The sequence below is a fragment of the Notechis scutatus genome, chromosome Z (genome assembly GCF_049901735.1).
Source record: "Notechis scutatus isolate UNSWTSFEM ecotype Mainland chromosome Z, rNotScu1.2, whole genome shotgun sequence".
NCBI classification, from domain to species: domain Eukaryota; kingdom Metazoa; phylum Chordata; class Lepidosauria; order Squamata; family Elapidae; genus Notechis; species Notechis scutatus.
In genome coordinates, this window is record NC_142025.1 from 29,687,165 (window position 1) to 29,703,574 (window position 16,410).

The 16,410-nt window shown below is 35.6% G+C and overlaps 1 protein-coding gene across 8 annotated transcripts in view; it reads left to right on the forward strand.

Annotated features, from left to right (window-relative positions):
• Positions 1-16,410, forward strand: part of TBC1D5 (TBC1 domain family member 5) — a 448,530-nt gene that overhangs the window by 246,300 nt on the left and 185,820 nt on the right. For all 8 annotated transcript variants that reach the window (XM_087945081.1, XM_087945079.1, XM_087945078.1 and 5 more), the window contains 3 exons: positions 9,720-9,828; positions 12,125-12,214; positions 12,309-12,380. In XM_087945081.1, coding sequence (XP_087801207.1) covers positions 9,720-9,828; positions 12,125-12,214; positions 12,309-12,380 — 271 coding nt within the window. The remainder of the gene's footprint in view (positions 1-9,719; positions 9,829-12,124; positions 12,215-12,308; positions 12,381-16,410) is intronic.

Genomic DNA, 16,410 nt, shown 5'->3' on the forward strand with positions numbered 1-16,410 from the left:
TTGCTTGGAGCAAAAGGCATTTATCATAGTAACTCATTATTTCTGAAGCAGACTAATGCCACTTCAAAGCCTTTGAAGACTGCTTGGAAAATACAGTTATTGAAAAATATGTGGGTTATTTCTTAGAGTACGAGAGCCATTATAATTGTGTAATACTGCTTTTGTGAGTCCTTCTTTGTCTTCCAGTAGATCATCTAGTACGGTACGTTAATAACCTGTAAAACCCTTAATGGGTTGGTTCCTTTAAAAAGATGTGTCTAATCTCTAATCCTTTCGGTGAAGGAGTTTTTATGTCCCCTCTGTATGGGATAACATTTCTCCATCACAGCACCTTTACTTTGGAATCTCCTCGTCCCATGTGCACAGTTAATATGTATCCCAACACTCTAAATCAGAGGTGTCAAACTCAAGGCCTGCAGGGCCAGCCTGGAAACAGCAAAGTACCAGCCTGCAATGCCTCTACTAGTGAAAATGGAGGTTGGGTGGGGCCATGTGGGTCTGCCCCTTGCCTTGTTTTTGGCTGTGACGGCCTCCTGTAACCCTCTGCCAATGAAAAAGAAGCTTGGGGAGGGGCTGTGCATGCTCCCCAGACTCCATTTTCACTGGCAGAGGGCTGCAAGAGGCCATCCAGGCCCAAAAAAAAGGGGGTGTGGAGCGGACTGCATGTGGCCCCATCAAGCTCCATTTTTGCTGGCAGAGGACTATAAAAAAAAACTAAATACAAAATAAAAGGAGAAATGTTTTCCCTTTTGCATTTGGATATGCAGGAAGGGACAGGAAAAGCGAAAGGCAAAGAGCAAAGAGCAAAAAAAGAAAAAAAGAAGGGAAGATGAAAAGAGAACAAGGAAGGAAAAATAAGAAAAGTGCGGAAGGAAGAAGAAAGGAGAATGAGGGAGGGAGGGAGGGAGGAAGGAAGGAGAGATTATAATGAGAGTGAGGGAAGGTCATGGGGAAATCCTGCCTTAGCACTTGGCCACCACAGGTACCTCTGACATGAATCCTGGGTCACGCTTACCATTGCCACATTGCTCTAGCCATGCCCATGCCTCCGGCCACGCACTCCTAGGCTCTCCAAGGTCAAACACAACCCTAATGTGATCCTCAATTAAATCAAGTTTGACCATTCTGCTGTACATGAACTAGCTTAGGAACCAATGGATATTTTAATTAAAGTACTGTTGAGCTTCTTCTTATTAATTGTTTTATACTTTTATACTTTCATAAATATAAATACATTATACAATCTCATAGATCCAGAGGTGGGCTGCTGGGGGCTCTCAAGGGTTCAGACAATCCCCTAGCTAAGACTCTGTGGGGCTCAGTGAGCCCCCAAATCCCAATCATGACTGGCCTTGCCCCACCTTCCACCGCACAAGAGGGGAGGAGAGAGATGAGAGAGAGAGAGAAGGGAATTCTCTCCTTCTCTCTCATCTCTCTCTCTCATGTGTGTGTGTACATACAAGCAGGATACCCTCCTGGGCTGGGATCACAATGACAACAACAGCAACTCCTCCTGCTAACGCCACTGCGTGCTCACATGAGTAGCTGGCCACGCTGCGCAAGAGAGCCAGAGCTCTTCCCTCCCTGCATGTGGTGCCAGCAGCTGCTTCTCCCTTCCTGATCCAACATGAAGGGGACCATGGCTGGGGCTGAGCTGCCTGCAAAGGACGCGGAATCGTAAAAAGCAGCTGGTTGCAAAATGAGAGAGGGAGAGAGAAGGGGAGAGGGACACAGAAATGAGAGAGAGCTGGGGGAAGAGAATGAGAGGGAAAAGAGAAGGAAACAAATGAGAGAAAGAAGGAAGAGAAAGAAAAGAAAAGAGGGAGGAAAAAGAAAAAAACAGGGAGAGAAAGAAAGGAGAGAGAAAAGGGGAGAAAAAGAAAGAGAAATGGGAAAATGATGGAGGGAGAGAATGAGAGAGAGAAAAGAAACAAATGAGAGAGAAGGGGAGAGGGAGAGAAATGAGAACTGGAGGGAGAGAATGAGAGAGCGGGAAACAAATAAGAGAAAGGAGAAAGAAAGGAAGAAAGAAAAAGAAAGGAGAGGGGTGGAAAAAGAGAGAAAAACAGAAATGAGAGGGAGGGAGGGGGAGCGAGAGATTGAGACCCATTCCCCACAGGAGCAACAAAATCCTGGGTAGGCGTGGCTGGGGGTGGTCATGTGACTGGGTGGAAGTGGCATTGAGTTGGCCACACCCACCCAGGCAGTCATAAGGAGAGCCTCTTGCTAAAAAATTGGAAGCCCACCCCTGCATATATATCTAAACAAATATTAAGTGCCAGGATTTATTTTAAAAACCTGAGATATTCTGTCTTCCCAAACTTTCATTCTTATAACTGATTGATGGAACTTTTATCTCTGTCTTAAATTTCTCCACAAAAAAATATAAAATTTAAATTAATGGAAAATCAGGAAACCTTCGATACTTCATCATAATCATTTGAATTGAAAGAAATGGAAGTGTTTTGTTTAAAAAAAATGAGGTTTTTAAGTGGATTGAAGTTTGTTATGGAATAACTATTTTCTTACCTTATACTGTATCTAAATGTAGGAAGGTAGGTAGTGATCACAATAGAATTTGCAGAAATAATTTAAAGATTTAGATTATCCTGGAGTATTTTAGATCTTGATCATGATTTTTATCAATATCAGTAGCAGGCTTTGCCTTCGATCACAAACAATGTGATGCGAGTCATTATTTTGTCTATTACGTTAAGGATTATCTATGAAGAATTTAAAAGGGCAACACCATGATCAATTTCTAAAATATTTTTCTTTTTATAGAAGGCAGACTATGTACAGTTCTTAATTGCCTTTTCGAGATTTGAGTTCATTCATTACCTGTGATTTAAGCTAAAAATGAAGTAATTATAGATAACAGTGTTTATCAAGTTGATCTTGACACCTGCAATTCTAATGCTGAAGCTTTCTCTCTCGTAATGGGCTTGAAGGTATTTATATATTTCTACTAAGTTTCCTGTGAAAGTTCCATAGACTATGTTTTGCAAAAAATTATTTGTCTAAAGGGTGAACTTAGTAAAACCAGTATTGAAGTGATTATTGGAGATGAACTGGCTGTTTTTTTTCACCTCTTGGACCCCTGATAGAACAAAGTCCATATTGCTTTGAGAAGCAGCATTACAGAAAGTTTAAAGAAGCATCAGATTGCAGTAATAATGATCATTCGAGGTAATTAGGCTTAATAGGCTGTTTTGTACCGAAAATAAGGTTTGTAGCTTGTGTGCACTGACTATTACAGTATAGACTCATAGACTGGAATTTTATTAAAACTGCTTGGGAAGCCTTGGAGCACCATCATTTAAACATGTTTCCCACAAATTCTTTATGTTGAACCTACCTGGGGCTAAGTCATGGTTGGAATAGATCTGGAGAACACATTGAATAGCTGGATAAAAACAGTTCACTATTTATACCCATGGTAGAGGCAACCATAGCATTTATCTAATGTTTCTTTTCTTTGTATTCTTTTTTTTTAAAACAAATTTTATTCAGTTTTTCACATTAAAAACAAAAATCTCTTTTTAGTGGACAACATGTTTCCGGGTCATCACCTTTACAAAGAAATATGACAGCAATTATACATTCATATATGCATACTTAATTCTATTATTCCCTTTTCCATTCCAAATTTTCAGTAAGGAGAGAAACAAACACATTAATTCTAGCTTCTTTCATTAATCTCAATCGAAACATCTTTTTGTTTCATTTCAATTATTTCAAATATAATCCTTTAATATTTATTTTAAAAATAAAGATAAACAATATGTGTTTGCCTAATAATTTAATAATAATAATAATAATAATAATAATAATAATAATAATAATAATAATAATAATAATAATAATAATAATAATAATAATAATAATGGTTACCAATGTCTCTCCTTGCTTTTAATAGTCTATATTAACTTATTAATTTAGTTGGTTCTTTAGTCTGTCATATTCCCTTCCCATTACACATTCTTTTTATAAATTCTAAGTTAATATAAATTTTAACACTTTATAACAAGAAAAAAAACAAGTATAGGTTTCCCCCCTTTTACTGCTTTGAGTGTGACACCTCAATGATTAAAATATACCTTTATTCCCTCATCTTGATTCCCAATAAACCATTATTTTTAAGAACTTACAATAATAATCATTACATCTTTTCATTTGGATTCTGCAGCATATTTCCCCCCCCCCCCCTTAATTTTTAATAAAAGTTATCAGTATCTATAATACCCTATTTTCTAAATATTTTTAATTGCAGAAATATTCTTATTACCCCTTGTCACCCTGCAGAATCCCCTTTTTAATTCATCAACCATTATCTCTGAAAAAACAATTCCTTTTCAACGTTTTACTATTTCCGTATTTCTTTATTTCATGTACCTGTTTCTTACTGCTTCTCCTCCCCCTCTTTTCTCCATATCTTTTTTCATTCCAGTTTATATCCCTCTCTTTCTTAATATCTTTCTTTCCCCTTTTCTGCTGGGTCTTTCTGCCATTCCCAACTTCACAGGTATTCCTCCTTTTGATTGCCTTCTTAAGTCTCAACTTTTTAACCTTCCTTCTTTCCCCACTTCTTTGTAGTATTTTTGTGTTAATTGTCTATTTAAAATGTCTTCTCCTTGAGTCAACTCCTCCTCCTCTGAAGCTCTTTCTTCTTGTTCTTCAATCGCCATTTCCATTTTTTCTAACACAGAGCAAAGTGATTCGCCTCTTTCCTGTAGTAATTCTCTCATATTTTTAAGTTCTATTTTTAATTCCCGAAGCGATATCATCATTACACACTCTTGTATTTTATGATCATTAAAGTCCACAAAAAAACCCCAACCACTTTTATTTTCCTTCTTTCTTCTTTCAATTTTCTAAAGTTCTCAATTATTCCAGCCCAGGGTCTATACCAAAAACATCAATCAATCCCACAGTCAGTCTTTCCTTACTTTTTTCTTTATTCTGGTTCTGCTTTCACTTTCTAATATTCTTACTTCATTCAGAAACAGGATGCTTTCTCTTTTGTTTGAGTTCAAGTTTTTGTCAAAAGGTGGCACTCTCCATTATACAAAGTCTTCACCTTTTTCCCCTATTTTTTTGTTTAGGGTTTTTCGAACCTCAATTTTCCAGCACAGTCCAGTCTCCAATTTGTAAACTTTATTATTATTATTATTATTATTATTATTATTATTATTATTATTATTATTATTATTATTATTATTATTATTATTATTATTATTATTATTATTATTATTATTATTATTATTTTGACAATCTTAAGTCCAGCTTTATTTTATGCCTGTTTATTGCCAAAATATTTTAGTCCAATTTAGTTAAATCTTTAGTTCCGGCTTCTTCCTTTCCCGGTTCGAAGCCCCGCTTAGCTGTCAAAAATATTTTCTTATTTTTTTCCTGTCCCTTTGTAATTTCGCCGCTCACTTTTCTTTTTTTGAGAAATTCCATATTACCTTAATCTCGGGGTACTTTTGTTTAGTTGTATTGCCCAGTTGTCCAGGTTCAGATGTTATCCACCTCTTTCTTCCCTCCTGCACAAAGCTTAATCCAGCTGAGTCCTCCTCTTCGGGGTGGCCATTTTAAACCACCGCTGCAGTCATCTTCGGGGGGGAAAGACCAAGCCCAGGAGGAGAGATGCTGCTCCCCTCAACCTGGCTTGCGGCTTCCCCTTACTCCACCGCCCCTCCAAAGCAGCTTCAGCCCCTAATTGTAATGATCGGGGCTCTCCAACGAAAGAGCACGGACCATAGCCGCAGAGTCGTGATCTACAGTCCGTCAGAGAGGAGGCTCCGCCTTCTTCCCTTTTCTTTGTATTCTTAATCTGCATAGATGTTAACAAGAACAGTTATAATGCTTGAAAGTGGAGAACAATTTTATCATTGTCTCTATATTTTAATAGTTACAAGAATAAGTAAAGATGTGTTCCCTTTTATCTGATGCACCTAAATGATTGTCTGAGAAACAGATGAATCACGCTTTGAGATTATTTTACCCAGACAAAATAATTTGGGGTTTTTTCCCCACTTAGATCTATATTAACATAATAAATGTACTTCCATTATTTCTAATGTTGGGTTTAAATATTAAAACAAAAACAAACAAACATTCACTTGGCAAGTTAGGGAACAATGTGGATTAGCACTCTGCCAACTGAAGAATGTTTAAAAAAACATATTTAGCCCTTTTTTACTGCATAAGTAACATTAACATTCTAATAGCAAAAAGAAAACATCTCAAGACTACTACTGTTAATTTCCAGGTTTTCTAAATAATTCTACTCTCCATGTATATCTGCCAATTCTAAAAAATATTGACAAGCTAGAAAATAATGTATAGATTGTACAACTTCAACTCAATGGATTTTTTTTCAAGACTACTCAGAAGTTACAGAGTATAGCAGTCCACTTATTAGCAGGTATTAATAATCAGGAATATATTATACCTGTGTTACAGTATTTTATAGTCAGAGTTATAATTTTTCAGCTTACGTAGGTCTTAACTGGTCAGACAGAAACAGGAGAAAAAAGTCCCATAAGTAACCAGGTTTTTAGGCATGAAGAACTTTAATGGTGACATTTTAATTGTACACAAAAGCTCACTGATAACCTTTGCAGCTCAGAAAGGAGTGATAGTACATGGGTGAAGCAGGAAGTGCCTTATAACTACTTGCACAGATGCATTTTATATGAGTTTCTGATTGCTTTTCAAAGATGTGCCCAAAAAACCAAAAATAAGGTGACTAGAGGATAAGATACTATGAGTAGTGTTTCCCAATTCAGGAAAAGTCACTATTGGTGCACAGAATGACTAGTCATGACTGTCAGCTGCATACTGAGCAGGCTCAGAGTCCAGGAGGACTTCTAAGTTACATATCATTTCTATCTATGGTTCTGCCATCCAAGTGAGAGGTATGATAATATATCACTATGACCAATAGATCCTTAAAACCCAAGCTATTTAGTCTTGATGATGTTGAGCCTAAGTCAGCTTCTCATCCAGAACTTTCTAGTATCTAGATACCAAAACAGGTCACCTCATCACTTATTCAGCCAGGGGTTGAGAGCAATGTTGGGTATAATACTTGTCTCCATACTGATGAACGATGAATGGGGTCTCATGCGGATGTTGAATAAAAGTGGAGAAAGTGTCAAGCCATATGGACCCTACTACTTTGGCTTTGGGATTGGATCTCTGTCATCCACCAAATCATCTAGAATTGCTGTGGAAGAAAGAAAAAGAAACATGTACATACACATCAGAAGGTCAGTATGATCGATATATTGAACATCAGTGAAAAATGAAACAGGAAAACATTGTCTCAGTCCCACCAACAATTATCTGCAAATATGATCAATGTTGTCCCCGGGCCCAGACCCGAAGGCTGACTGAAAAAAAATCATATAAAACCACTTTTTCCTTATCCACATCCTTTCATTCAAAAAGAAAGGGTGAGAAGATCCACACCATTGCCTTCTTCAAAGCAAATGATAACTATGTCATACATTTCATTTTAAAATCTCAATAGCAATAATGCATGCATTAAAAAAGTAACCTTTAATACCTTCTTATCAGTGGTGGGATTCAATTTTTTTTACTACCGGTTCTATGGGCGTGGCTTGGTGGGCATGGCGGGGGAAGGATACTGTAAAATTTCCATTCCCACCCCACTCCAGGGGGAAGGTTACTGCAAAATCCCATTTCCTCCCCACTCCACTAACTTGCTTTCCAGCTCCGTTCTCCTGTGCAGGGCAACAAAAGAAAACGCAGTCAATCAGCTGGGACCTGGGAGGCAGAAACCAGATGGGGGCGGGGCCAGTCAGAGGTAGTATTTGCCAGTTCTCCAAACAAGTCAAAATTTGTGCTACCGGTTCTCCAGAACTGATCAGAACCTGCTGAATACCACCTCTGCTTCTTATGTAATTGCTAAGGAAAACAACACAAAACATAACCCACTCACATTAATTCTTTTTTCCATAACAAACAATTTAGAAAATAAAGAATTTTCTGTCTGAACAGTAACAGAGAGCACTGTATGCATAGTAGGTCTTCAGCCCTGATCCTTGTGCTTAGCAGCTGCTGCTTTGACTCAGTGCTTCATAGGTCCATGTGTACTTTACTTCCATCCACAACAGTTCCTGTCACTCAAAACACTATTCAAAATTGTGAGTTTTCAAAGAAATGTTTCATCCATAGTACATAGATAATAAAGTCAAAAAAAGATGAACAACATTTAAAAAAAACTATAGATAAGTTGAGGCTAGGTGTGACAACGAATGGCTGGGAGGCGAGGGGCCAGGCAAGGCACCCCTTGACGTGAGTGACATTGAGTTGGTCACGCCCACCCAGTCACATGACCCCTAAGCCACACCCAGAAATTAAACCAAACCCACAGAACCGGTTGTTAAGAAATTTGAATCCCATCCCTGGATAAGAGTAATACAGTATAGATTAAGAAGAAACAATGTTTTTAAAATGTACTACACGAATACAATACCTTGATGATTTTCATGGCAAAAATAAGGAAGTTCTTTGCTACCGTCTTCCGCATATTTTTAACTTTCCCATCCAGCTTGCAGACACATATTTTGTTTGATCTCCCAACAAAATATTAATCAGTTCTATTTAGCTCTTTCTTCATTATCCAAAATTAGCTAGGTGCTGCTGCCAAACTGTATAGGTAATATTCTGGTAAATATGTAAAATCACCTTGTACCTTTTAAACATCAAGTATTCTTTTAGTTTTACTTACATACATACCTGATAAATTGTTTTGTTTTGTTTTGTTTTGCTCATTTCATCTTTGACAATGAATTAAAAAAATCTTTGAACCATTTCAGTTTCATGAGTGATAGTGTTCTGTGAAAAATAAAGGAAATACAGTTTCATTCTTGTATTCAAATTCTCTATAAATGGTTTGAGACAATTAATTTCCAATTGTTTCCCAGCAGAGTAGATTTACTTGTATATTAATGAAGCACAGGTGTTAGGCCCCTGGTGTCTTTGTGCCTGGGAGGCATATTTAGGTTGTTTATCTAGCCAGCCGTAGGTACTGCAAGGTATTCAAGCTTGCTTTTAACAGTTTATACAGTGAGGGGTTTTATTTCAGGTTTCTTTAAAAAAAAAAGCTAGCACCTGTTAAATTTTTAAAACTGTTCATGTAGAAAGAAGTAAAAAAGATAGCAACAGTAAATAATGCTAAAAGTTAACAGAAGTCATCTTCTATGATTCTTAACTGCCCATCTTGATAACATGAAGAAAAGAAGCTTCATTTAAGTAAATCTATCATGCAAAGAACTATCAGTGAATGCTATACTTCTCTGATCCATAATTTTGGAGTAAGGTGTCTTTTTAAATAGATACTGTTTTATCTATGGGTGAAACCCAAATGTGCTTGTATTAATATTCATTTTTGTTTATTCACTGAGCTGCACTGCTAACGTTTTAGAGGAAATGGAATAGCCTCCACAGACATTATGAATTTCAGTTGCTGGCATAATTACAGTGATCTACATATTCATTAAATTCGAGGAAGAAATGTGTCCAAAAAGACAACCATGCGTTTAGAAATAGTACAGTGCTAAATATATACATTTAAAACTTCCTTTTCTTTTGTTTACCCCAAATTACTTTGTTAGTGCTTCTCACTTAGCTAAGTCTTTAATAATAATTTTAAGAAGTTCTTTTCTTATGTTTGTTCCATGTAGTAAAGAATGGGAAGAATTATTTGTAAACAACAATTACTTGGCAACAATACGGCTGAAGGGGATTAATGGGCAGCTGAGAAGCAGCAGGTTCCGTAGTGTTTGCTGGAAGGTAAGAAGAAAATACTTATTTACAGCTTGTACTTGTAATAAATCACCACATTACCTGATGCACTTGAAGATTGTTAGTGTAAAGAATTGTAGCATTTTCCAAGAAATTACAGTCTGGTTTTCTTATGAGCTGTTACCATGCACAAGACAGGTACTAATTTGAAATACTGTTGCTGAAATAAAAAATGGATAGTTTTGAAAGATAACTTGCAGATATATGGAATGATGATTGAATATTTGTTTCAACAAAATACTTGACTGATCTCAAAAGTATACTTAAATGCAACGTATCTGGTGAAATATCTATGGTAGTCAAATGTAAGTAGTAGTGGCTGTATTATAATATTATAAGAAAGGTTTATCCTACTATATTACAAACAATATTCCTGCCATTCTACTATATACCATACACTTAGATATTCAAAACACACATATATTTCAAAATAGGCCCAGAAGTAAACAGACTTTTCATAGATATCCAGGCATACACAACAGATTTTGGAGCTGTGTTTAAGCAAAAATGGCAATAATATTATAAAATGTAGAAAAAGATTACCAGTCTAATTCAAATTAATTACAATAGATTTATTTTAATGTAAACAATCACATATATGTTAGAAAAGTAAAAATATTTTAATAAATATTTTGGGTCAGTAAAGCACATATCAGCTGGTTATTTTAACAGACTAAAAAGAAATATGCAGAGATAGAAAAGGTTATTTTTTATCCCTTATATAATAGAAGGTGGCCTTATGGAAATAGTAAGTAGTGTTAAGAAAATTAAAATCCAACTAAAAGTTTATGCTTGTCTTGTGATGTTTTTAGTAATTTTCTAATACCTAAATTACAAGTGGGTTCAGAACCAGCAACTTCTGTGAAACCATTATGAAACAAGCAGTCATTATGAGATACTAAAGCTGAAATTAAAAAACCCACAGTTGCCTGTATTACACATGGAAACGTGCTTTGAATTCAAGCAGTGGAGACTATCAATAGTCTTTGGGTCAATACCCAAAGGCCAATAGTTGCCATTCCTCTCTTACTGGATACAAATATTTCTTTCCTGGGTCTATAAATTTTCCAAGAATACAAAGCAACCTTGTTGGTCAAGAGAAGAGAGAATCCTAAGCAGAGAGTAGGAGAAGGAGAAACTCTGAAGAACAAGCTTGAGTGCCAATCCATAAATATGATTGATGCTCAAACACAAGGAAGAAATGTTTGTGCCTAATTTAAAGCAAGAGTGAATGTATTATTCCAGGCTAGCTACCATAGACTCATAGAATCATACAGTAGTTTTGGAAGGGATTCTTGAGAGATCTTCTAGTCCAGCCCACTGCCTAAAGTTGGATCTGAGTAATAGACTTTAATGGCAATTTGAGGCCACATTTTTAGAAACAATGATTACTTCCAGAACAAAAACAAATTTAATTTTCATAAATTTACATTTAATTCAAAGTAAATATAATGAACATAATTCTCCAGTATTTAATCTTTTTGACAGTTTGGTGTGGTGGTTAAGGTGCCAGCCTAGAAGACTAGGAGACTGTGAGTTTTGGGTCTATCTTAGGAATGAAAGCTAGCTGAGTGGCTTTCAGCCAGTCACTGTCTCTCTGTCCAGCATATCAGGTGCAAAGAATCAAGACCATTCAATGAGTTTAAGCACAGAGGATTTTTTTTATTGCCACCTATACACACAAATTTAGGCAACTAACAACACTAAATTGGCTCTATATAAGGGTCAACAGAATTCAAGGATTATATTCTCATATGAAACCTCTTTAAATGTTTATGTTACGTTATGTTAAATTATGTTATTTCATTTTAGTTATATAAATCAGTACTTTTATTTAATTTATATATTTTGGAATCCATAATTGCATGGAAGTATAAAGTGATTATGTTTGCTTCAAAAAGATAAGGAATCTGAAAACTTTAAGTTCTACATTTAAAATTATCACTTAAATTATAAAAGAAAAGGAACAATATATGGTAAGAATAGTTAGATATTTTATATGCTTTGATTGGCAGATAAATATGTTGAAGCAGCTTATTGTTGTTATTAATTAAATAAATAATCATTTCCCAATTAATCATAAAAAGTGATTGACAAAATAATGTGTTTAAGTATTATAGCCAATTTGTTTTAGTATTCTTATATGAAAAATATTTCACAGAATTTAAATGACTCTACATCCATTGTAAATAAATGTCTTTCACACTTCTAGAAAAAAAATTTTTAGACTCAAAGTTAAAAATGATGCTTATTTTTCTGACCCATGTTTTGTTTAACTTTACAGCTATTTTTGAATGTTCTCCCTTCTGATACAAATCATTGGATTACAAAAACAATAAAATTAAGAGCATTATATAATAATGTAAAAGAAATTGTAAGTAAAGCTTAAAGGAAATTTATTTATTTTTGAGTTCATATTTTCATTATACCTTAAGTGCAGTACAGTAATGCCTTTTTCCTATCTACAGCATATTACAAACCCTCGGAAAGCTGGACAACAAGACTTAATGATCAACAACCCACTTTCACAGGATGAAGGGGTAATTAGGTTGAATTTGTATTTTTTGACTACATAAAATTCTTTTTAAAATGTGATTTAAAAGTTTATTTATGTATTAAGCATTTAAGCTATTGCACTGCAAGATTCTCTTGGCATATTGCAAGTCTATTAAAAGTAATAAAACACTAAGAACTAATTTTGTTGGATCAATACACCCCTGATTCCCCCATCCTTAAAACTTGTACTACCTCATCATAGTAGTGAATGTTTCAAAAATGGGTAGCCAAGAATCCCAAGAAGCTATATCAAGAGAATATAAGCCCAGCAAGGTAATCTAAGGAATAAAGATTGCACAGTTAAAATTTAGAATGAGTGATGAACACTTTCATTCATTGTAAGTTTTGAATGAGTGATAATTATGACTGGTCCCCATACTTATGATCAGCATTCTTTTAGAGATGTGATTGTTATCTGTGCTCTCATTGTCCAGCTCACAGTTACAGTTGCAGTATCCTGAGGTCACATGATTCTAATTTTCAACCTTCACTTCCAGCTTCCGACAAGCAAAACTCAATTGGAAAGTTGGAAAGAGGTCATAATGGTGGTCCCATGATGTTGTGCTTAATAACACATGAGTTTTACTTAACAGAAGTTCTGGAACTGACATTGTGAAGTCACATAATCATGTGACAACACTGTTTAACAGTGGTGGGATTCAAATTTTTTTACTACCAGTTCTGTGGGCGTGGCTTCGTGGGCATGGCCATGGGACTGGGTGGGTGTGGCTTTTTTTTTTTGCTTTTTTGCCACCCCCACCCATTTTTGGGAGCTTCCTAGCCTCAGAGGAGCCTCTGGGCTGCGTTTTTGCTCCCCTAAAGCTCTTTGAGGCTCAGGAAGGAAAAAAACAGAGCATGGGAGGGGCGCGCAGCACCCTCCAAGCTCCGTTTTTGGAGCTTCCTAGCCTCAGAAGAGCCTCTAGGGGTGTTTTTGCTTCCCTAAGGCTCCTCTGGGGCTCTGAAAGGCAAAAATGGAGGGGGCCTGAGCTCCTCCCTCCATTTTTTGCCTTCCTGAGCCTCAGCAAGGGGAATTCCGGCACAGCTTTTCTATGCACAGTTGATTGTCGGGAGGGGGGGGGAAATACCTTAGGTGAATGTCAGGTGGGCGGGTAAGCAGGCATCGGGCAGGAGGGCGACCGGATCGGGGGCGTGGCCAGCCAGAGCTTACTACTGGTTCGGCGACCCACACCAAATTCTTGCTACCGGTTTGCCCAATCCAGTGCAAACTGGTTGAATACCATCACTGCTGTTTAAAATCATGGTTAGCAATAGAAATTCCTGTCCATTACCATTGTTAGGTGAGAACAACCTATATTACACTTGATAACGTCCACATATATAGGCATTGATTTTGTTGCTTAAACTGACTATTATTGGCTTGTGTCAAACCCCAAAACAAAGAATGACATATAATGATTGTTTCAAACTGAGTTCTTTATTATTTCCACATGTATAGTCAGAATCCTGCCAAATTAAAGCACTCTACTATCTGCATCTATCATATACTCTGACAACTATAAGGAAAGCTCTGTCTTCATCTTCTTTCATACAAAATATGTGGACTGAATGGTTTCTTATTCCTTTGGCATATACCCTCTCCCTTCTGGGAATTTAAACTACTACATTCCATCATAGAAATCAGCAAGTTGTCCTCCTGCTTCATTTCAGTCTCCTAGGCCATATTATCCAACTATATTTTTCTCCTTATTTTTTTCAATTTTTTTCATTCCAGATTCCAGTCATAAGCTGCATATTATGGTCATAAAATTCATCAACCTCCTTTTCTTCTGTATCTGTGATTGAAGCATGTTTGGATAATTGCCATATTAACTATGTCAACCATATTGACATCTTGATTGTCCAAAAAGTTTAATTGATATTATTTGGTCATGATTAGTCATGATTGCATTGTAGCCAAGTACTGTTCTTGTTATACACTTCCTATTAAAGCAATACTTCTTTATTTTTGATTTCCTTATAGTAAACACAACTACCTGAAAACAACCAATTCTAGTCAATTTTAATTTGTTGTTCCCAATTTGCAGTTGATTTATTTCACCTTTCACTATACTAGGTTTTTCCATATTAAGCCTTCTTATGTTCCATATACTGGGAATCCTTGCTTAATGTCTACTCTCAGCTACCATTCAAAGTTATGACAAAGCTGAACGATAGGTCCTTATAGTCACAGTCGTTGCAATCACTGCAGTCACGTGATTGTGATTCAGATTCTTGACAACTATCTCCCAATTATGTCATGGTGTCCTCCAAGATCACAATTTGCAACTTCTGTTGTCAACTATCAACAAGCAATGGGAAAGCAAGCAGGAAGTCTCAAACAGTGATCACAAAACTGTGGGATGTTATGATTATATATTATAACCCTAACCCTATGATTCATCTAACAACAGCAACAGAGACTACTGTTATAAGTCACATGATATTGCACCTTATAATCACATCACTTGGCAACTGTGTTCCCCATTCCAATTATTTTCGGTAAGCAAGGATTTGGGATTTTTCCTTCATGGCAATTTCTGTGACCATAGCTGCATTTTGTTATACTATTTATAAAACCAGACACACTTCGATTACTTTGATCGGTTTGTAAACTATAATGTCAAATTATATGGCAACATTTATTTATAGTCCCAGTTCTTCCTTAATAATTTGTTGATTGCCATCTATCATTTGGCACCATATCATTAGTAACTTTTATTGTTCATCAGTGTAAAATACAGGAATAATTTACCTGCTTTCAAAATAATGCTTTTGTCATTATTACTGGCCTCCAGCACTTTCCTATATTGCTGTTGCCCAATGAAGTGATCATGCTGGGATTGTAGACATTTGTCATCAAGTAATGTTATTCTTAACCCAGGAACAAATCTTCTACCACAGTGAGGCAACATAGCAGGACTTTGGAATACAAAGAAGTGTACAATATATTGGACAATACACAATCCAATAATTATGTTGAATGTATAATTCCAGTAGGTAAAAGTTATTGAAAATCTTCCACATTTAGCATTTTTAAAAATCTGGCTTTGAGATTAAATGTTCTCTCAAAAGCAATAAAAAAATCCCTGAGAGAAATCATTGAATATGCCACCATTTACAAGAGTGGCAAAATTACTGTCTTGTAACTTTCCATTCTTCAGTACATTACAGAGAAATACTTGAGATCAGTAGTATTTGAAATTATAAGTGATGTGTGCACATTTAAAGAAAACACATTTATAATAGATTACGGTAGTTTTTCAACTGCTGTTTTGCCTGAATTTGGGGATGCTAAGCTCTTTACCTGTTCTCCTTATATATGACAATATTTAAAGCACATAAAATTTGGAACCACCTTGCAGCTCTGTTTGGGTGGCATATATTGCACTGTGAACAACTTTCCCCAAATCTCACTGTTTCTCATTAGTTGTAATATTTTCATATCATATTTTGATTCCAAAAATAGGAATTGTTCAGAATGAACCCTGCAATTAGATTATTTTTTAAAAAATGCTGTCTTCACAATGATGTGCAGTTAAAAAAAAGCAGGTGTCTAATAGAATTTTGTAAAATATAGAATAACATTATTCCTTAAAGCCACTTGTGGTGCTAGTAAAATAAGTGAATGATTTGGTTTTTTTATAAAACTAGACAACATATTTATAATTCCTCATCTCTACAATTATATATTTGGTTGTCAAAATAAATTAAAAGGCAGTTTTATATCAACAGTTGCATGCATATAAGTAGACACTTAAACAAAAAGTAGTCCTTTAAACATCATTTATGGAATTATTTTGCCTACTAACATCCTATATGCTATTCCATGTTTTCAATTACTGGAGCAATAGAATGATCCCTGGGGATAGGATTTTTTTTCACTAGCTTTTCAAAAGGAAGACAGAGTATCACAATTTAAATCTCATCATAGTTAAGGAACATCTGCATAGAAGTTTTATTTTTTTACTATTATATGTTTTCAAAAGCATATAGCTTTATAATACTGAAAATATT